General features: G+C 33.3%; 1 protein-coding gene across 3 annotated transcripts in view; it reads right to left on the bottom strand.

Moving 5' to 3' along the window:
- Positions 1-24,459, bottom strand: part of LOC111684114 (disco-interacting protein 2) — a 229,272-nt gene that overhangs the window by 156,077 nt on the left and 48,736 nt on the right. For all 3 annotated transcript variants that reach the window (XM_046952776.1, XM_046952777.1, XM_046952775.1), the window contains 3 exons: positions 8,007-8,135; positions 7,740-7,933; positions 3,172-3,265 (listed from right to left, as the gene is read on the bottom strand). In XM_046952776.1, the coding sequence (XP_046808732.1) occupies positions 3,172-3,265; positions 7,740-7,933; positions 8,007-8,135 (417 nt within the window). The remainder of the gene's footprint in view (positions 1-3,171; positions 3,266-7,739; positions 7,934-8,006; positions 8,136-24,459) is intronic.

The following is a 24,459-nucleotide window of genomic DNA, read 5'->3' on the forward strand; positions in this document are numbered from 1 at the left end:
ATATTTATAAACACTTAAATACAATGTCAAACAAAATCAAAAAATAATAAATTATTTAACAAAAATTTTAGAAAATATGTTTAAAATGTTAATATTCAAGTCCATAAATGCAAAAGTGAACAATAGCGAACGGATTTAACAACAATTTTTGCATTTGGAGCAAAAGTATATTAAACTGTTAAGACAACCATTTTTGCAGTTGGGGCAACAAATATTACAATTTGGACAACAGAAACAGACTTGTAGGTACAAATTCATAATGTTGTTGGACACATTCCGAATGTAAATTCTATTTGAATCAAAATGAAATTTTTTTGGCATTAGTCTTTTTTTATATGTAAAAAACAGAGTCATTTACTAGCTAAAAATAATGTTCAAGATTGTACCAGTGTATATTACTGTTCTACTTGTAATAAGCGGCACCATACATCCCTTCATTCGTCAATCTCTTCTTTTGGGTACAGCAACAGTTGACTTGTTACAAAATGGTTGTAAATATTAAGTTAGAGCTTTAGTGTAGAGCTTCAGAATGTTATATTACTTTTAAAATGTTGAGTAAACGATTTAAGATTACAACCATTTTCGGCGTAAATAAGGAATTTTCCACCAATTTTTACGAAGACTTGTAATTTGAAAATTTTTATTAAATACTTCAAGTTCTGTTTTGTCAAACATATTGGAAAATTTGGCAGTTTTTCGCATTTTTTTTATTTTTTAAGGGGCGTCAGCGCTCGCTCAAAAATTTACTTAAAAAACAAAAGTCCATTTTAGAATCTTTCAAGTGTTTACTTCACCATTGCAGTACCAAATAAATAATTGTGCGATTTGAGTTTCAATGCATATGTCAATACTAGGGTTGTCATTCGAATAATCCAGGAAAAATTTTTGTTTTTCTTCTAAATAAAATTTTAATGTTACTTTTTACCCATGTTTTATTATAATATTGAATAAAGAATTACATTAATTTTTTGTAAAACGAATACTAAATCAAAAGATCTGTTATAATTGAAACAAATCTTTTAATACTTTTTGCAATGTTAAAAGTGGAATGCTTTGTTTTAGAAGTCATTCTATTACTTTTTTAAATGCTTGCAATAAGTGAAACAGGTGGTTCCTAAAGCAAGGCATACACGATACAACCACTGATAAAATGTGAGAAGCTTGGTTACTAAATTGCAAAGTGTGTAGGATAGCTATAATAAGTTGTGAGTTGGATGTACGAAAGATCAAAATGTTTTGATATTTTTGCAAAAGGGTCGCAACATAGAAATGCTTGTCGTACAACATTATTCTATTTTACACTTCATTTTGTGCGCAGAGCAAAAAACATCGTAAAACATCTTAAGATTTTGGAGGTGTTTGGCAAGTTTTATTTATATATTTTTAAATTATTCGAATAAAATAATAATTTCTAAAATTTTCTCGACTTTATTCGAATTAAAAAAAATATTGTTTGTTTTTATTCGAATAATTTTTAACGCGAATAATTGACACTCTAGTCAATACAATCAATAATATATCTCGTAATCTTTATATCGTATCAGTTTAAAATTTGCTTTTAGAGTAATGTTTTCTAAACACTTTCCAAATATTAGTTGGATATATATATTTTAAACCGATTTATGACCGATTTTCTATTTTTACCTCGTGTATCAATAGCCAACATACCCCAGTATGTATAAAAATTATATTTCAGTTTTCAATTATCTTTCTCTGAGTAATAACTTATTGAATTCAAAATTTTACAAAATGAAATTCTGCATAATGTATAGTATACGTTATAAAGACGTTTTTCTTTAAGGTTTTTTGCACATGATAAAACTTAAAAAAATGCTAAAATTTAATGGTTTATGATTAAAAACTATTTAATTTAGAAATATAGACGTTTTAATAAATTAGTTTTAATAATTATCTGAATTATACAATAGATATGTACAAAAAGATGAAATAGCCATATAAACCCGGGCGGTCATCTTTGTTGACTTTGCTAATGTAGAATTCCTTTGTGAATAATTTCCCAAGCAAATTACTCTTTATTAACCCTTTGTAAGAAATGTGAACTCAAATAGTTATTTCGAAATCCTTGCCACTGAATTTTGGATTTCTTTTTTTTATTAAAAAGCTACACTTGATCATTAAACACAATATTTGATTGGAAAATCGGTTGCAAACTATCAAACTTATAATTTTTTAAAACTTCAAAAATTACTCTTTCTCAAATGTTTTCTCTTACGTTAGGTTAGGTTGATAGGAGGATGTATACTACATCAAATCCGAAGAAATACTCCTAGGCTACTATCTGGCCTGTTGTGCGCTCCTTATTATGAAAAAATAAGAACTAAACGAATTATTTTTCAGTGTTCAGAAACTCAGTTTCCTGAACGTAATTCCTAAAAATCTTCCAATCAGTGTTAGTCAGGAATGTTATTTCCGGAATAACATCACTTCCATCTATGATACTTGGATCTAACATCGATGAATGCCTGGCAGTGGCAAAGAAAGTGCTCCAGAGTTTCACTGTCCTTTCCACATGCTTTTTCGCTCTTAAAAAGTAAGATAACTTAACAATTAATTCTATCATTAATTCATTTTGTATACTTTCATTGAACTAAAACGGATTGACGCCGAAACATGAGGCATAAATTATTTTCAGTGTGAAATATACAAAATCAAATTTACTACATGATCGATATAAAAAAACGAAGGGAAAAATTATTTTGAATGTTTAATGAAATTAATTTGAAAAATTAGAAGTTAATTTCTAAATTTTGATTAAAATTGGAATAAGGACTTTGTTAAAACAAAAATCATTGCCAAATATTGTAAAATTCTATTCTTGAGTTAAAAAATAATTTTTTTGATAGACATCCCCTTGTAAAAGCTTTCTTCTGAGTAAAAATTGGGATTTTGTTGAAAAAAAAAGAAAAAATAAATAAAGAAAATGACCAGTAGATGAAAATAGAACCCGCTATAACCAAAATATAAAACTTTGGCGCCCTCTAAGTCCGACAGTTTTTGACCGATAGAGCTGAAAATTTGTATCTGACTACTAGTGCTAACCTTGATATAAACTTCATCCAAATCATTTTTTTTTAATCGATCACTTGACACGAAATTGCACTTATGTATAACATGAATACTAAATAATCAAAATTTCAAAACTGTACTTACAAGATTTCGGAGGGTCCATATTGTCCAAATAGTCACAATTATCTTTTCGAAATCCTGATATTGAAGATTCCATACAACTTACATCGGATATGGGCTGCAATGAATAACATATAATCAAAACATTATTGCAGTTTATGCAAATCTTAATTCCATTTTTATATGAATATGTAATTTAGATAAACAAGTAAAGTTCAATTAAAGTTTATTTTAATTTTTTTTTTAAATTTAACTTCTTTATCTGCATATCTGCGACATTATTCCCAGGGCATAAACTGCAGAATATATTGAAAATTACGTGTTAACCGTTATGTCAATACTCACATACCCGGGATGTTTTTTATTTTTGAAGTGATATATCTCGAGATCTCTTTATCGTATCGTATTGAAATTTGGACTATGCTTTCAGAAGAATGTTTTCTATACATTTTCCAAAAATTAGTTAGATAAATATATATTAAACCGATACCTTGGTATGTATACTAATTATATGTCAGTTATGGTAATGGTATAAATTCAAATTCAAAATAACAAAAGACAACAAACAATATTTATCGTAAAAGTTCAAAACTCTTTTGTTCTATAAAAAAATTTGAAAGAAAAAACTTTTTTTGTACAAAAAAAGTTTTTTTTTAATTTTTTAACAAAAAGTTAATACATGTATATGTATATACAGTGAATATTTTAAAAACTCAACATCAACAATTAATTCGTATAATCATTTTAGCAAACAAGAAGGCAAAATAAAAATGATTTTACCACATAATACATATGTTGGCAAAATTTTCTAATATTTAATATGAAATTTTTTCAATAAGTGTAGGATTAAGCTTCATTAGTAAAACACTACTTCTACTTTTGGATATTAAATTGTTTTTAAAACTCTTTGATTTCCAAAATGTTAAAATATTAGTATTAAAAGGCAGTTTTCCTTCATAATTCAAATTTTCTAGGCTTTCTTGGATAGAACTGCAATAATTTCGCCTTGAGAAACTTAGAGCAGTTTTTATTTCTAATTTTCTATAACGATCCTCTATATTTTCATATGGTGACGACACATTTGCTTCAAAACTGCCTTCTTCAACAATTTTTTCTTTGATTTCCCCACTTAGTTTTAATTTATTATAAATTGTTAGTAGATGAGACTACAAAATAAAAATTAGTTGAATTTGTTGCGCTTTGCTCAATTATCTACTTTTTATTCCTTATTAAAAAAATAATTAAAATACAAGAGCAGTCTTCTTTTGGTCCTCACTAATGTAGTTGGAACCCTTGAAACAAAATCGTTGGTCCATATATATTGCAGCTATAAAGGCCTTATTATCAACTTACACTTCTTTTCGTTTTTTTAAGGCATTCAACAATAATTTTGCAATATAGTTTAAGTTTGACATATCTTCTAATTCAGTTTCACACAAAAGCCATTCTCTGTAAAAATCGCCCATTACGAGTTCTTTATATTGTAACAAGGTGGTCGCATCGGCAATTGGCTTCAAACTTTCTTTAAATGTCATAGCAAAATTCCAGTCGACCTCTACTGTAAAGTTGATGTCGGATTCAATCCAAATTTTAGTTGCTATTAATGATTCTACCATTTCAAAAGTAGAACTACATTTTGTCGTATTATCTAATACGGGCAGTGGGCTAGCTTTTTATTCCCGCATTTTTTTCTAATAAGTTTACCTTTTTCCCGACAACTGTTTATGTTTTCTTTTAAATGTTTTAAATCATCCCAAGCTGCCAATTGCAATGTATGTGCTGCACAATGTACAACCGACAATGTCTCCGAAATACTTGTTGTCACATTGTCAAATACCTCACTAAAATTTTTTTCGTTTTCAATATCATATTCCAAATATTCTTGCAATAGCTTTGATGTTTTAAAAACGTTGGCTCCATTATCAGTGGTAAAAGAGTAGACCTGGCTTTTATTTATGCCGTATGGTTTTAAAAACTGTGCGCGCTGTCGTTCTTTTAGTTCGACCATTGAGCTCCCTGGTACCCATATGATGTGAACCTTACCTCTGGGAGAGTTTTCAGTTAAAGATTTCTTACAATCCAATGAGGTCTTAGATATAGTTATATTTTCTGACATCGCTCTAATTTCCTTCTGGCTGTCGGTAAATATATTAAGCGCAGTGGGCGCCATATTTATACTAATCCAATTTACGCATTCCGTTAATGCTCGTACTTCTGTCTGGAAGCTTGTGTTATGGTTTAGTAAACTGCTTCTGGATCTTCAATACAGAACCCCAGCCCCACTTTATCCCCCAATTTAGAGCCATCCGTGTAACAACGGATCCCTACTGGTATTTACCCTTATGTTCCGCTTGACCAAGACATTCTATATTGGATCAGCGTTTCAAAGTTTCGACATATTCTGTGTCTGGTATACGATCAGGCACGTCCAATGATTGTGTATAACCACATAATGTGTACAGTAAACCGCTCTTGGCCAGTTCGCCGAAAGTAAAGAGCCGTCCGGCTGTAAGTGCCGGACGGGTGGAATATCTAGCAACGTTTCCAGAGCCTTGGTTGAAGTAGTACACATGACACCACTTATACCCAAGCAGCATGTACGCTGAACTCCCTGTAGAAGTTTGATATTGCACTTTTTATCTAAAGCAGTCCACCAGATTATTAAAGCATAAGCTAGAATTGGTCTAACTACCCTTTTTTAAAAGTAATTTGTCATAGTAGGACTAAGAGTCCATTTCATTAAAGTTCTCCTACAGACAGACAGTTCTAAGTCATTTCTCGGTTAGGGTCCTTAGAAGGCTATTAATCGTGATAACAAAGAGTAAAGGTCACAAAAAGCCATTCTGTGGTATACCGCGAAATACCTTTTTCTGATAGTTTTATCGTAAATCTCGCAGCTTATCCATCTATTCCTTAGCATGTGGTTGATCCAGTTACGGAGCACCCAGTCAACATAAAACTGGTCTAGGGACTGGATAAGAGTATCAATGTGCACGTTATTGAAGGCGCCTTTGATGTCTATGCATAAAGCCAGTGTATATAGTTTGCTATCAAAGGATGCACCTATGTGGTGGACAACGTTTAAGGCGGTATCCACCGATCGTCCCTTCACATAAGCATGCTTCTTACATTTTAGATCTTTTTCGGGTATACCGCTTTTAACCATACTATCGACTATCCGTTCCAAGGTTTTAAGTATAAAGGACGTACGACTTATCGGTGTCGCAAAGCTGGCTTAGGTATAAATATTACCCTAGCATCCTGCCATTTAATGGGGGTATATGTGAATTTCAGCTTTATAGTGAGCGAAGCTCTTGTCACTTCCTCCGAGTTAACCTCCCCTTCCTCCAATATAGGTTCATCTATGTTGATGGTAGTGTCGGAGAATCGAAAGGCAGGTAAACAGATGCAAGGTATATGTATGTTGCCACGACCTTGCTTCAGTACCGTTGCAACCGATGTCGAAATCCTGTATCAACGTAGAAAAAATGGAAATTTACGTGATGTATCTGGCCTGTGCTAATTTTAGTCATCAGACCGTAGCCGTCTCACTCCGGTGGAGGTTTATTTGGATAACCTCAGGCATTGTCATCCATTTAAATTTTCTTCTAGCGAGTTGGTGATCACCTCCCCGCTCGTTGGGTTTGACTCCTCCGGGTAAACTGAAGTGGCAATTGATGCAGTGGGTACCATTGATTTCACTGCGGGGTCCTTACCAGGCATAGGAATACCAGTCGTTTTAATCGACACTTTCCTAATTTTAGACAGCACTGCTGTTCTGTCTTCTAGCGAGTGAGTGATTTCCTCCACACTTTAGGATTTGACTCCTTAAAATTACCAGTTCCTACTTGTTAATGATGCTTTGGGTATCGTTTTATCGGCCCGGTTTTGACAGCCCTTTCAATCGGCGCCTTGCGAAATTTTGGAAAGGGCATCAGCACCTTCTTTTGGCGAGTAAGTGGTACCTTCCTCGCTTTTAGATTTGGAGTATCTGCTTTATATTAGTGCTCCGCGCGTTCATTAAAGTAAAGTAGACGAAGTTGTATTAAAGTACAGAATTAATAGAAGAAAACACAACCGATTGTATTAATGTTTACATATTTTTGCTTTCGCTAAGCACTAACGTAAGGCAGTAGAACCTGTTTCTACTGCTGTTTATAAAACATAGAAAATTCGAACTCGGGTTCGAAAATTTTTTAAATCAGTTAAAACTAGTTATTGTAGTCCGAATGGGATGAAATTTGACATGCATGATTTCACCTAATGACAATACAATATAATATTCGAAATTAACTTCAAAATTCAAAGTAAAATCTGTTAAAATAAACTCAATTATTAATGTCGATTTTTGTTTAAGTAATTACTAAAAAATAGTTGCATTAGAAAAAATAATTTCCAATTGAATGTTAATGAAATCGTTAACTATTTAGTCGATATAATTAACTACACCCATGTATGACATGCATGAATGTATCATGAACCTTTTTAAAGAAAGATTTTCATGTGCGAATTACAATTGATATCAAAAGAAAATTATATTTTATTTATATATAGTTATATATTAAACATTTTGTTCGATGGAATGTACTCACCAATGGAGGTAATGCCTGTTTTTGTCTGCGTTCAGGTTGACTATTTTTACCAGAAGCTATTCCTTTAGACGATTCTCGTATTGGTGGTCTTATGTTCTGTTCAACCATGTTTCCAACATGGTCTCGAGGATAATTGTATTCTTTGTCGGGAGATATTATCTCTTCCGGAATAGATTCATCGCCTGTTGACGACTCTGAAGGCAAAGTAAATAATTATACGAAATTATAACATTGTGAAAACAAGTCTAACAACAACATTCAAAATACCTGTGTCCTCATTGGCTCGTTCAGGACTCTTATTAAGAACCGAACTTCTTTTAGATGGCATTGGTAAATTTGGCTTAGATCTAGATTTCAAAGCTGCAAGCGCTTGTTGGACAGCTTCCTGGCGAACTTCTAAAATACGAGAATTTGAAGAATTTAATAATGTATTAGAAAAAATACATGATTGAGTTTTCTAGAATAAACCTAAGTGAGACACGATTTTTCAGGTTGAGTTTAAAATTTTACTCCCAGTTTTGAATTTTAAATTGATAAATTGATTAATATTGAATTGAAAATAGCGAGGACCTTTTTTCGAAAAATCGCCTGGAATTAAAAAAAATTCCGAGTCCGTATAAAGCATTTTATACAACCTTCGTAATAAAATATTTCAAAAATAATTTTTCATAAACTTTAATGTATCCAAATTAACAAGTTGCCTTTTAATGAACAAGTAAGGTATCGATAGTGACAATATTATCGTTATTGTAACAATTTTAAAATATAATATTATGATTAAATACCGTCAAAATATTTCACCATGATATGTTTGTATCTTACTTATTTTAAGAAAAAATGCGGGCTTGAATCTGTCTACGGATTTAGTTTCCTATGTATTTTGAACCAAAATTTTAAACGTTTCTTGATTACGTTGCAAAATTTGGAACGGTCCAGCATATTTAGGCTGTAGGTTTTAAGTAACAATCTCGTCTTACTCAAACATAAGAACACTGCTTGAGATCTTGGTAAACAAAAAACTTAGTGAGTACGGCTTCAGTGTCCGGTGAAAACGTTCTACCATTCCATTTGCTTGTGGATAGTATGATTGTTAACTATACCCAAATTCTTTGTAATCTCACTGAACATGGGGGATGTAAATTGACTACCTTGATTAGTTACTATAATACTTAGAACACCATAACGATATAGAAATCTCTGAACACGGTCTCAGCTTTAATATCTTTAAGTGAAAAAGCTTCAGGCAAAGGGCTGAAACGATCAACATATGTTAATATATTTCAACATCCCTCTGATGGAGGAAAAGGTCCAACGAGGTCCAAATGAATCATTGAACACCGGTTAGTTACAATTTGCAAGTTGGCTTTTTATACATCTACTAATTTTGGAATGTTGACACAACACAAGACCAATCGATGACAATTTTGTTCATTGATAGCCAAAAAAATGTAGCAAATGAGTTTTCTAGTCGCAATTATTCCAGGAAGAGAATGTTTATGAATATTTACAGAAAAATAAAATACTTTTAACATTATTTGATGCATTTTTTTTATTTTATAATGCTAATTCTGTTAAATTTTATGAATTTAAAAGTATTGTAGGAAGTAACTTTGATTTAATGGCTATATCTGATACATGGTTGAAGTTATTGTTGGTGATTTCAATTGCAATTTGCTTGATACTACCAAAGCAAGACTTGTAAGATCAATCTATTTGAGATGTAAGCTAACGGTTTTCCATAATTCTAAACCAAATTACTTTGATGTTGCTCATTCCTCGACACCTTCATTAGACTTTTGGCTCGTAAGTAGTAGTTTCGCTATGTACTCCTCAAATCATGTACATTTTCCCTCGGTTTCCCATCATGCACTGATTTTTGACTATTTTCATATTAAAGTGGAGAATTCTTTAGGTTTTTTCGAATATAAAAACTTTAATGGAATTTACTGGGATAGCATTTCTTCTTTTTTGACGAATTTTTACCAAACTCCCTTTTTCAATTCTTCATGTGTCGATTTACAGACTTAATTTTTAAGCACCATGATAAAATCCTTGTTTGCGTATGTACTGGTTGTTAGGAGGAAAGTTCCGGATGAACTTGATTGTTGGATGAAGTCGAGCTCGGTTATACTAGCTAGATCTCTTAGGGACCTAGCATATTCTGAGTTCCGAATATCTTCTAGTAATGAGTTTTTTGTCGTTATAGGAATAGGGCCAAAAATATTATTCGAAGACAAAGAAAAAAAAATATGTTGCTCGAATGTTTTCAGGCTTAGATTCATTCGCTATGTGAACATTTTTTAAAGGACGTGGATTTACTGGTGACAACTGGACTGATTACGATTTGAATGGGGATGAGGTTAATGAATACTTTGATTTTGATAATCTTGTTGGGTCATTTTCTTTTAGGAGTGTTACTCAGGATGAGTTATGGCTGGCTATGTGTAAAGTTAAGTCCAAATCTGTCGACACTGATTCCATACCGATCAATTTTCTCAAAATAATTTTTCCCTATATTGAATCTTTTGATATTCCTTGTAAACTCTATATTTTCCCTGCTTATGGAAGGTAGCCCGAGTGCTCCCTATTCCGAAATTTGGTACTGTTTACGGGGTTGATGACTTAAGGCCCATTTCGATTCTTCCTGCGCTCTCTAAAGTTGTGGAGCACATACTCAAAAATCAAATACTATCGTTTGTTAATGGTAGCATTGTTCCTTCACAATACGCCTTTCGTCGAGGTCATAATACTACCTTTTTACTATTAATAGTATACGCACAATTGGGACGAACGAAAAATTTTTCGGAACGAATATTCGTCGTAAGAAATAGAACACATTTGGGTATATGAAAATGTACACAATCATTGCGTATTACGAAATTCGTCATACGTAACGAACTATGCGATAGCTTTATTTCTATTTCTTACGCAGACGAACGACAAATTAATTGCAGAAAATTGTTTTAAGAATAATTCCGGTAGCCCGAATTTGCTGAAATTTGGCGGTTGTAAGTACAGCTAATGACAATACAATGTTATGTTCGAATATTCGAAATTATATTCGAAAATTTTAAGTTATGTTCGACAAATTGTTTATGCTCTTAAAATAATATCTGGGTCATAAGAACTAAAAATAAAATTTTCGAAAATTCAAACTTAAGTTCGAAAAATTGTTAAAGCCATTAAAACCACTTCTTGTGGCCCAAATTATCTGAAATTTAGAGTACACTTGATGACACTACAATGCTATGTTGGAGTATTTAAAATTAAGTTCGAAAATTCGAAGTAATGTTTTAAAAAAATTTTGAAGCTGTTAAAATAATCTCAAAATTCGGGATATTCACAAAAATATAATTTTTGTTCTTTCATTTCTTTCATTATAAACAAAAATTCAAACGATTTTAGCATAAAAAAAGATAAACACTGAAATCAAAAACAAATAGCTGTTTACAAAAACAAAAAAACTAAAATTTTATTAAAAACAGTTTATTTATTAGTTTAAAATGTCCCTCGCGAAGGGTAGTCATCTTGACGCGATGCGAGGGCTTATGTGTGTTGACTCATGCAGGCCGTGCTGATAGGTCTACGAAGAGGATAAGTCCTCTCTCCAATGGGCTAAGGAAAAACTGGCTGTTCTGGAGAAAAGTCCCCCCTCACGTCCAAAGACTCGCCTAAACGGCAACGTTCTGAGGAGGAGACCAATCCTCAGGGCCAGCAGCCCAGGACAAAACGTCCAAAACCGTCACTCCCCAAGCCGCATGACAGGACCTTCAGTGAGGTGGCCAAGGACCATCTCACGCGTGCTGTCATCGACAGGAGTGACATCGACGGCGCTATGTCCCCATCTAGATGGGACATAGTACGCAAGAAACTGATGGGGGTGTTCTGGGAAGTTCTTAAACAGAACCCTGGTCCCCCCCCCTCAGTGTGAGGACGGCGGTTGGTTTCACAATCGTGTGAAACTAATGGCTTGTTCCAATGAGCGTTCAGCTTCGCTCCTGAAGCAGGCTGTCGCTCGCATCAAGGATCCGTGGGAAGGCGCTAAGCTGGAAGTGGTCTCTGTGGACGAGATCCCACGAAGGCCTAGATCCACTGCCATAATCCCCGCGGAACCTCACAAAAAGGCGGAGATAATGGAACTCCTACGGGTTGGGAATCCGGACCTTCCAACACAAGATTGGAAGGTCGTCAGGGTCTCCCAACCAGTAGGCAGCTCCAGAAGGATTGTGGTGATTCTGAACCAGGAGTCACTGGCGCCGCTTCGTGAGAAACAGGGGAAGGTCTACTACGGCTTCGAGTCGATCTTCCTCCGTGTCTACCGAGGCGACGACAAGGGACTGCTGGAAAGGGATGATCCCGATCCTGAACAATCTTCTGCAGAGATGTCATGCGACGAGACTGATGTTTCACTCAGCCAAAGTACCACTAAATCAACCTCTCGATTGGTTAAGGGTTTCTTTGACGAAGTGGAACTGTCAGTTGACGAAGACGATCTCCTTGCCTCAGACAAGGAGGACGCCAACGTCACAGTGTTGCACTTTGACACAAAAGGAGATGGTGAGATTAACTCAAATTAATCTCCACCAATTCAAAGCAGCTTCGGCTGCTCTGCTCCTCCGTATGGGCGTTGGTGGGGAGGAGCTCGCCTTAGTCCAGGAACCCTGGATCCACCAAGAAAGGGTGAGCGGACTAGGCATGAAAAGCTATAAGATACTATACCAAAGAAGATCTGGTAAGATTAGATCCTGTATAGTAGCTAAAAGCAGTCTTAACATCTTCATTCTCTCTGATTTCAGTGATGAAGACACCGTTGTAGCCACATGGGAAACCAGTGTAGGTGCTATACTGGTAATATCCGCTTACATGGCTCACGACCACAGCGACCAACCACCAAACAGCTTGGTCTGCAGACCCATTGAGATGGCTAACACCAAGGGAATGCCGATCATCATGGGGGCTGATGCAAATGCCCACCACACTGTCTGGGGAAGCTCGGATATAAATGCTAGAGGTGAGTCAATATTTAACTTCATTCTATGCAATAATCTTGATATTTTAAATACAGGATCCGAACCGACCTTTATTGTTTCAAACAGAAGGGAAGTTCTTGATATCACGCTAGTTAGCACTATGCATCATGATTGGATCAGGGGATGGCATGTCTCGAACGACTGCTCCTTCTCTGACCATCAATATATCGATTTTGAAATCGTAGCTAATGTAGGGGTCACAAGACCCTTTAGAAACAGGAGAAGAACAGACTGGGAAAAGCAATCTGCTTTAATCTCACGTTCGCTCCAGAATATACCGATCATTGAAAATATATCGGACATTCGGTGGAAACGGTAAACCACGTTTTTGAACACGCGACTTCACTGGCATGTGAACAAAAGACCTACAATGGCAGAAGCAGACCTCCATGGTGGTCTGCGGACATTGCGAAATCTCGAAGAGAATCGCGAAGGCTATTTAATGAGGCAAAGAAAACAGGAAACTGGATTTCTTACAAGACCTCTGTAAAAAGATTCAAAAATCTGATAAGAAATGCAAAGCGCAAATCTTGGAGAACCTTCTGTAGCGGCGTGGAAGAGACCAGTCGACTTCGCAAAGTCTTTTCGCAAAGTCTTATCGCAAAGTCTTATCGTCAACTCCTCCAGTCCCGAGTTTCATTCAGAAATCATGTGGAAACTGGACGACCAGCAGCCAGGAAACCTTGGAAGTTCTAATGGCTACGCATTTTCCAGGCTGTCAATCTCCTGAAAACCGAATTGACATGCAGCTCTCAAATCTTCCAGCTGATACCAAAATATCCATACATGAAGATAGGATCAACTGGGCAATTAAGAGTTTTGACCCATTTAAATCACCGGGTCCTGATAGTATTATACCTGCGGATTTGCAACATAATGCTGTCCATCTAATGCCTTGGCTAATTCGGTTATATACTGCCTTAAATGGTCGTATATACAAGAACCCTGGACCAAGTGTAAAGTGGTCTTTATCCCGAAGGGAGGAAAGACCTCTCACACGAAGCCAAAGGACTTCAGACCGATTAGTCTGTCCTCCTTTCTTCTCAAAACACTGGAATACATCTGAGAATGAGTATCAATCCTGACCTCTTATCAGCGACCCGACATGCCTATAAGAAAGGACTCTAGAGCAGGGGGAGTACACACTTGTTGCCTTCCTTGATATTGAGGGGGCTTTCAATAATGTACACCCTGAGTCGATAACATCGGCTTTACATGGCCTGGGAATAAACCAGCCTATTCAAGATTTCATAAAGAGACTACTGACCAAAAGGGTCATCGTCTCGGAAATGGGAGCAGCAAATGTCACGAAAGTGGCTAGTCGCGGAACTCCACAAGGTGGAGTTCTGTCTCCATTGCTATGGAACCTTGCATTGAATCCTCTTCTCATGGAACTTAGGTCCAAGGGCTTTAGGGTCATTGCGTATGCGGACGACGTGTCTGTCATAGTATCTGGAAAATACCTGGACACTATATCGGATAGAATGGAAACTGCCCTTAGATCATTTAGTACCTGGAGTACAAACAGCGGACTAAGCGTAAATCCAGCTAAAACGGAACTTGTTCTCTTCACCAGGAAATACAAGTTACCCACTTTCACTCTCCCTCGTTTGAATGGGGTCGAGTTAAAGCAATAGGCAGATCCTGGGGTATTAATCCTAAGAATACCAAATGGCTCTTCGACATAGTAGTTAAGCCCTTACTGATGTATGGAGCACTCGTCTGGTGGAAATCCCTACTATTGGACGTCCACCGAAAGAGATTTGAAGGAATCCTTCGCGCAGCGGCGCTAATGATAACAGGTGCCCTTCGTACCACTCCATCTTTGTCATGATGAATTGGTTACCTGTTGATCTAATGGCTCAGGAGGTTGCCCTCAACTCAGCGATTAGACTCAGTACAATCGGTAGGTGGCATATGACTAAGTCAGGCCACTCTACCATAATCAACTTCCTAGGAGCAATGCCAGGAAACATTGATTATTGCACCCCCAAACCATCTTTTGATAGAAGCTTTTCAGTGTCGATTCAACACGACCCAAATGAGATGGAATCTATCCTCCGTGACGGTTCGCATCAGGTCTTCACCGATGGCTCTAAATCGAAAGATGGCGTAGGCGGTGGCTTCTATATTGCACATACTGGAACGGGAGTTTCTTTTAAACTTCCTGACCAATGTAGCGTACTTCAGGCTGAACTATCAGCCATAAAACGGGCTGCAAACTGGCTCAGGTTCTATCGAATATATCAGGAAGATATTCGAATTTATACCGACAGTCTGGCTGCCCTAAGGGCTATAAGTGGTGTTTATACAACATCACACCTGGTCCTAGAATGCCGGGCATCTCTAAACGAGATGGCGAAACATTCCACAGTGGGACTGTATTGGATTCCAGGTCATCGACAGATACCTGGTAATACCATCGCGGACTCTCTTGCGAAACTGGGTTCCTCACTAGCGACAGAGTACACCGACAATTTCGTTGGCATTCCGCTTTCAAACTGCAAACGCTCGATTCGCGAAAAACTCCACGAGCTTGCGCAACACAGATGGTCGACTGAGGCTACCTGACTGAGACTGGCGAGGATCATGTGGCCGTCATATGACCCACGAAGATCACGAGTCCTAATTCAGTTTCCGAGAGCAAATCTTCGAAACTTGATTGCAGTGGTGACTGGCCACTGGCCTTTTGGGCTCCATGCTAGAAGACTAGACCTTCCTAGTAATGACTTCTGCAGAAGCTGTCAAGACAAAGAGGAAGAGGAGAGTACTGTTCACTTCCTCTGTCAGTGTCCTGCCCTAGCGGAGCATAGATCGAATGTGCTAGGAGCCAATGTCATGCACGATTTAACGGATCTATCTGAGGCTGACATCCGAAGGATAGACTCCTTTATTCGTGCGACAAAATGGTTTGGATAGGAAACCAGAGTAGATGGGTCGAAGTGTAATAATACGCCGACCGTTTTCTTTCTCTTTCCAGGTACCACAAAGGGATCACAACATGGACCCAAGTGTGCCCCTAATGCGAACTGCAAGGGACAGCCTGCTAACCTAACATAACCTAGTTTAAAATGTGGAATAAAGAAAATAAAAGAATTGAAAATTCAAAGAAATTAATTTGATTTATTAATTTTTTGATTTTTTATCTTTTGACATTGTTATATGTATTTGTTTTGATTGTTTTTATACCCTACACCACTTTCGTGGGGAGGGTATATTGGGTTTGTGCTGATGTTTGTAATATACAAAAATATTCGTCCTATACCCACCTTAAAGTATACCAATAGGCTTAGAATCATTTTCTGAGTCGATTAAGCTATGTCCGTCCGTTTGGCTGGCTGTACATGTAAACTTTGTGTGCAAGGTACAGGTCGCAATTTTAAGATAATTGGATGAAATTTGGCACACACGCTTCTTTTTGTCCAAGCCTATTGAAAATGGTTAAAATCGGTCCATTATTTCGACTAGCCCCCATACAACCGTTCCGCCAAATAGGGCCTTTGGGCTTATAATTAATTTAAATGATCTATTATGTCAACAAAAGTCGACAAAACTTAGTTTTATAGAACTTTAAATGACACTACCGATTTTTGTAATGATCGGGCTTCATTTGACCCTAGCCCCCATCCAAACCCACCTTCAGAAAATGACTTAAAGGTCAAAATTCACTTACAAACACTAATGACACTTTTAAATTCTACATTAATAATATTGAAGTAGACTTAACTCCCCTACCACCATTTATAAGGGTATAAATGTCAAAAAAAATATTCCGAAATAAAGTTAAAAAACAAATCAAATGCTTTATTTTTTGTAAACAATCCCCATTTTTAACATACATACTGACTGGTTTAGGGTATCATATGGTCGGCTACGCCCGACTATACATTCATACTTGTTTTTTTTTTTTTTTCATTGAGAACATAAACTTATGACTTGCTGCAAAGATCTGTTCACAATGACTGTTACTACACTTTAGTAGGTACACTATATAAATTGATTGTGAATTGGACATATAATTTTTGTTCCTTTTTCTTACTTTTTCCAATTTCGAACAAACAAATTTTGAAACGAATTCGTAGTACGAATAATTTGATTGTGTTCCATTCGACGAATTTGCGCAACGAATTGTTGTCGACAAGTTCGTCGTGCTATACGAAATTCGTCGTTCGTCCCAATTATGCGTATACCATAAATTGCCCTTGATTTGACTAAAACTTTTAATTCCGTCGTTAATATATATATTAACTGTATACCATAATAGGACATTCATTTTATTTTTCATTACATTTTTTTTACTTTATATTTGGTTGGGGAATTATATAGTTTTTCATTGATTTTATTAATTTTTATTAGTTATGTGTATTAATATATATATATATTATTTTATTAAGTATTAATTAATTTTTGCATATTGTTGTATTTTATTCAGGATTTTGCCTTTGTAATAAATAAAAATAAATTTGAATTCCACCAATTCGCGAAAGATCGTTGGCTATAGGATTTTTCACTCCAGATATATGCCTTATATCTGGAGATAACTGAGCAATTAAATCAAGATGGTTCCTCTGACGAGATGATGCCTTATATAATTTTTGTTTAAACGCAAATATTAATGGCCGATAATCAGTATATATCATGAATTACATGAGAAATCAATTAATAATCGACTGATTCTGATATCTGATGTTTATACTATGGCTGTGCCCTTTCGTTAAATATAATTTTTACATTAAACAGTTTAAGATAGTGCACTTTTTGAATGCATTTTTAAAATCGTTTTCCCTGTTTAAAAATTTTATTAAACCGCATTAATCGATTATTTGAAGCGTTTTTTGTGACGTTCAGTACATTTTTTTTTATTTTTTTAAAATTTTACTGATATTTTATGCATTTAACAACATTTTGCTATACGCACAATTGAGACGAAAGACCAATTCTGTTCTGTACGACATATTTCAAGGGGTGACCATATTACGTAACCAAAAATATTTAATTAAAAAGGAAACTAGAAAATTATATGAACATTTAAAACTTAAAAGGAAATGGTCACTCTACACCCAAATATTCGTCATTCAAATAAACCAATCGCACAGTTCGTTATGTACGACGAATTTTGTCATACGCACTGATAGTGCGTAGTTCGTTCCAAAAAATTTGTTGTTCGTCCCAATTGTACGTATAGCATTTAAAAGACAGCACTGATCAGAATTTGGGTGCAAATATTTTAATTCAATTAGCACTCATGTACACTTGCATCAAAATGCATTTATCGTTCTCTCTGTTGACAGTATTTTAAAATATCATAAATCAAAATTTTTATTTTATTTAAAATATTCGCTTTTGAAAACTTTAAAAATTCACATTTACTTAAATTAATTTATCCTTATTTAAAAAAAGTCCATAAAATTACCTTACAAAAGTATACGAATTTTTTCTGTATTTCATACTTGACTATATTGTACGAAACACAAAAATTAGAATCGAATGTTTTTTTTGCTAAAAATTGTTTTAAGGGGTAACTATCAACCGAATGGATATATTTTTGGACCATTTGGTCCACAATTTTGGGGAATTTGTACCATCTTTTCATGTAATATCATTAAAATGGCGATTTTTGGCAATATTTGTATTTTTATCTCTTTTTTTCCCAGAGATAAAACCAAAATTTGTTATTTGGATTTAATAGATTCCTTCAGGTATCTAAAAATAATATTTTTTGTTACAAGAATCTGTATTTAAACGTTCCAAGATATATTATTGGAATCATTCTTCAATCGCTAATTCAATTTATTGGAACTCAAGTATATTTTTATAATACTAGGGTCAAAATTTTCGGGGAAACTTGTCTTCTATATATTGTGTTAGATATCAGCTGTTATACGTTTTAAGTTTTTAATATATTGTGAAAGTGTACAACTCCAAAGCATGCCTCGAAAAAACGCCATTCAATAAAGTGGAATCATTATTTTTATAATAAATGGCCTGTAGGCTGAATGCCACCATATAATTATGGTCTAACGCAAAAATATTGATATCTGTTTAAATATTATCTACTATGATCAAAATAAGCCCAAAATTTTTTACAGTGTTGTTGTAATGGGCAACATAATCATGAATGTTATGAGTAGTAACAACTAAAATTTACTGTATAGGATCACGTTTTGTTAAGGCATATTTTGGAGTTGTATACCGCTACAATGTCTTGAAAATTTTAAATATATTAGTGCTTATATCTACAATAATATATACTAGCCAACTTTGTCGGAAAATATCGATCCTAGTGGTACGAAAAGGGTGTTAAGATCCAGATAATTTAATTAGAAACAGAAGAACGATACCAAAAATATATCTTGGAATGTTTAAAAACTGATCCTTATAACAAAAATTACTATTTCTAGACACCTCAAGGAATCTATTAAATCCCAATATTAAATTTTGGTTTTATCTCTGGAAAAAGAGAAAAAATGGCAAATATGGTCAAAAATCGTAATTTTAATGATATTATATGAAAATGTGGTACAAATGCCCCAAAATTGTGGGCCAAATGGGCCAAAAATATATCTTTTCGGTTGATAGTAACCTCTTAAAACAATTTTAAGCAAAAAGACCATTCCATTCTAATTTTTATGTTTCGTAAAATATGGTCAAACATGAAATACAGGAAAAATTCGAATACTTTTGTAAAGTAATTTTATAGACTTTTTTTAAAAAAAGTTAAATTAATTTAAGTAAATGTGAATTTTTAAAGTTTTAAAAACGTGATATCAAGGCTAAGGACTGTCTAGACAATTTAACAAATTAATTTATTAATTTTGCATACAAAATATGTTATTAAATTTTGTTTCTTTTCATTTTATACCTAAATTCGAATACTTATGAGAGACCCTGTATGTTAAACATGGAGAACAATGTAAAAAATGCCAACAATATACATTTGAGTCAAAAATGCAAGTATTTTAAAAAATATTTTTTTGAAATGCATTTTGATGAAAGTGTACATAAGTGGTAATCGAATTTAAATATTTGCATCCTTGCATCATTTCTTTCTTTTAAGCACTAAAATAATAAAATTTAAAAATTTACTTGTATGGAACATTTTAAAAAATTGAAAAAAATAGCTGTACTGCACTTCACAAAAAAATATTTTTTCTTTACATAAAACGATTAATGCGCTTGAATAAAATCTTAAACAGAGAGAAGGATTTCAAAATGCAATTAAAAATGTGTATTTTCATAAAAAATGCACAATCTCAAACTATCAAAAATAATAAAAACTATATTAGAATGAAAGAGCACAACCATAATATAGATTGTGTTTTAAATCAACAAAATCTGAAATAAACTCTCAAAGATATGAGTATTCAAAGTCTTATGCCTTTTTATTTTTTTGTAGTTTTCGAACAAATTATAAACGCCATTAATATCGCGTTTCACGAAATTTTTCTAAACAACAAATGGAGTTTTTTTTATTCTATATAAAGAACATATATTGTTGTTTTTCTGTGTTTTTTCCTGAAATTCATGATATGGTGACGAAAATGACAAATCTATATGTATATATATATAATTTCCTTAAATGTTTTTAAAACAACATTATCCAAAATTTTATTTACGAAATAATTTTATAACATTTTTATTTATAACCTAATTACTTTCGCGAACGACTAAATTGATGCATCTTCCCAAAGTTTTTGAAAATTTTCTAAGGGAAAGTTCTTCTTACAGTTATATAGGGATCCGTACAAATAGATTCGGCTAATATTCTTTTCGTACAAACAGATCCCGGCCAATATTCTTGCTAAACTTATTTACAAACATATAAAACTAATAAAGCATAAGTCAAAACAACGTCGTTATTATTTTATTAATTTGAACTATTTCACTGATTATTATTAATTAATTATATTAATTAAATTTATTTCCTATTCAATAATTTGATTTTTAAAATAACATTTTTCATGGAGTATTAGAAAAGTGAGTCTAAACGCAGAAAAGGCAAAGAGAGGCAAACATTTAAATTTTGGTGTTATTGAGAAGATTTCAGAGTATGTTTGGGATGTGGTCGCTTAGCGGTCATAAGTTGCCAAATTGTACTTTTTTACTTTTGAAGATTGCAAGAAAACATAAATATCTATAAAATATAGCATTTTAAAAAACCGTTAATAATTAATTGTTTATGTTTGTCTGTAAATGTGATTAAAAATAACGCCTTTTCATACATATAGTAAATGTAAATATGCATAAAGAAATTTTTTAAAGTTCGATGTTTCGTATTTGTTTGTTGAATTCATTTTATTTAAAGAAAACCAATATTAAAAAAAATAATAAATTTTTGTGCTATTTTGTGAGTTATAAAATTCGTATATTAATTCGAAAATATATATTTTTCTTTTTTTTGCCTGGCAGGGACAGGCTTAACAGCTTTAGCTTTATATATAACTAAAAATTCAAGGTCATATGTGCTATATTTCTCTTGCGTGGTGTTAAGTTTTCATGCGTCAACTTTTAGTGTCAACTTTCCATTAGGAGCTGGGTGGGGCAAAAATTTTACATCGCTAATGCTTTCTTGCAATTGCTAAATGTATTTATGGATTCTTGTGTCCAGGGTAGGGATGCTAAACTAGAATTCCCGATTCCCGAAAATCCCGGAATTTTCGGGTTTTGAAAGTACCGGTAATTTTAAAAACGAAATCACTTGGATTTTCGGGATTTTAAAATCCCGAAGTGTTTTTCCTCTAAATTTATACATTATAAAATATTTAATAAGAGAAATTTAAAAGTTTTTGATTAAAAAATAAGCTGGATCATAAAATTTTAAACGTTTTGGACTATTTTTAAATCGAATTGCATTATTCATTGAGTAATTAACTTAAGATGACTTACAAGCTGAAATATCAAAAATAAAAAGGGCAATAAATAGGCATAGACACTATCGGATATCTAAAAATAACAAGAAATTATGATTTAGTTTTCATAATAAAGCATTTGACTTGATTTGTACCTCGCCTCCGAAATATTTAAGCAATTTATTGTTAAAAATTAATTTTCTGAAATCTGCTTTATATAGGGGCTTCCCTCTAGCCCCTTATTTGAGGCGATCCTCATAAAATTTGCAGTATAAATTTACGGTTACATAAAATGTATTTACGCTGAATTCGACTATGGCACTAGTCTTTTTACGCAGATTGTGGACATTAAAGTAATTTTTTGAAGGAGGGATTTGTAAGGGGACTTGGGTCAAAAGAGGTCTGAGTTTAACCGGGTCTTCAAGGCTAGTATAAAACTTAGTTGTGCCGGTTTTTGTCGATATACGAGTATATTTTGAAAAAAATTATGAGCTACTCGGGACAAACCCAATATACCCTCACACTAAAGTGGTGTAGGATATAAAAAGGACAATAAATAGGCATTGATACTATCGAATATGGGTATATCAGAATATATACTGGAAGTCAACCTGTTAATAAGATGGCAAGATGATAATTCATGTATTTGGGTAAGAGGACACGATTTATAACTGGAAATAACATTACCAGAGACTGTAATTGTTATTATTTTTATTTAATAAATTTAAATTAAAAATTTTATTTACTTTGTATTTCATTTCACAGAAAATACAAATTGCTTTTGATTTGTATTTTTTATATTTTCCCTAAAAATTACTGAGAACTTTTTCAAACAAAAATCAATAATAAAAAAAAATAATAATTTTTAAACCATAAGGCACAAATAAAAATCAGGCAATGATTTTTATTTTTTTAAATTAATTATAAAACTCATGCGATATTTACCTTTAAAAAACAGTAAAAGTTATCGGGTTTAAACTGAGATTAATAGAAAATTGGTAAAATTTCTCTACCACTGATATCATCGACCAAATTTGATGAAATTGTCAAGAAATTAGATTCCAAAATTGGAAAATTAAATTTCTTTATGTGATTTTTATTCTTTGTTTAGAAAAATAAAAATCATTGATTTCTATTTTTTGTTTGAATAAATAAAAATTACTGAGTGAGTATTACTAAAATCATAAATAATTTTTTATTGGAACAAATAGAATAAAAATTAAAAATAATTTTTATTATAAAAATCAAGAAAAAAGTTTATTGAAGAAATCGTTTAAAAAATGTCTGGAATATATTTTGGTACATTCAAAACATTTCTATGACGATTCTTTCATAATGATTTTTTTAACAAAAATTTCATAGATAATAATTATTTTCTGTCTCTGAATATTACTGATAACTTGGCAAAAGCTGGAACTACGACGGCTATACTTGATATAGACCAGTTTTGTAGTGTTTCCCTAGCGGTCATTAAAAACCATATATCCGATGTTCAGCTCAAGACGGTTGGTCACATGAGTGGTGTATTTAGAAAGCACTGTATTTAAATAACTATTTTTTTATTTTTAGAACTTTGAATTAATTTGTTTTCCAAAAATTTAACAAAATACTTATGGGAAAGCTTTCTGTATTAGTATACGCATACTTAATTTATTCATATTGTAATATTAAATAGAAAATGTTATTTTTGTCGGTAAATCCCAAAAGTTCCGGGATTAATTTAAAAATCCCGAATCCTAGTACTTTTAAAAATTAGTTCCGATTGACATCCCTAGTCCAGGGTATTTCTCGGTTGTCATTCTTGTTCGTTGTCCCTTTCAAAAAATGAGAAGGGAATTTGTTTAATATGTTCTTCTTCAGATTTTGAGAAAACATAAATGTAGATGAATATGAAGTCATGTTCTCTACAAACTCCGCCGACAATCCGAAGGACATTTTCAGTAACTCGAATAACGTGAAGGTTGTAATTACTGCCGTCTTCGGAATATCATCTGGGTGTATTGGAATTTGATGAAAAGCCCTAATTAGATCTAATTTATAAAAAAATTCCGATCTATTAAGAATCATTTGAAAATTCGTAAAATATGGGACAGGATATTTGACTGTAAAAGTTGTTCTGTTTAGAGCCATGTAATCACCACAGGGACGCCATTCACCGTTAGGTTTTTTTTTACCATATAAAGGGGTTTTTGGTCACCCATATCCATACCACTGAGTAAGATTCAGCGTATGTATTGATAATGCTCTATTTTAGAGTTTCATATTTACCAGATGTAGGCGGAGAAATAATTATGTCTTTTACCAAAAATAATACAGATTGGTCCAAATTCATTACCAAATATTAAAATTTGGTAGTGTCTTAAGTTATTCCACACATACGGAAACTTGCTTCTACTTGAAGGAACCAAACCCTTGGTTCATTCTTCCAAAATGCAGGAAGTTTAGGAGCTTGTGCAGCTCTGCAGACACTGCCGGAGGTGGTGTATGATTTTTTAAGCCTTCAACAACACACATGTTGATTTTTGCAGTTATATACATATACTTTTCTTACGGGATCACCAATTATAAATGAAAACACATTTATATTTTATAAATTTTTAAAAATTTTTTACTTACTAACAGTCAAAGTTGTTTCTAATATTTCAAAGTTAAAAAATCAAATAAAAATAAATACAAACAAGGTAACACCCAAAGTATATTTAAAAAAAATACAGATTTTTAATGGATAGCTGAAATTTCGCGTACAATCCTTAAAAGTGGTCAAAAAGTAAGGTAAACTTTTGAGTTTTTTGACAAGTTTAAACTTCTCACAAGAGAGTTAAATTCACACGGAACTCGTAG

The sequence above is a fragment of the Lucilia cuprina genome, chromosome 5 (genome assembly GCF_022045245.1).
Source record: "Lucilia cuprina isolate Lc7/37 chromosome 5, ASM2204524v1, whole genome shotgun sequence".
Classification (NCBI taxonomy): domain Eukaryota; kingdom Metazoa; phylum Arthropoda; class Insecta; order Diptera; family Calliphoridae; genus Lucilia; species Lucilia cuprina.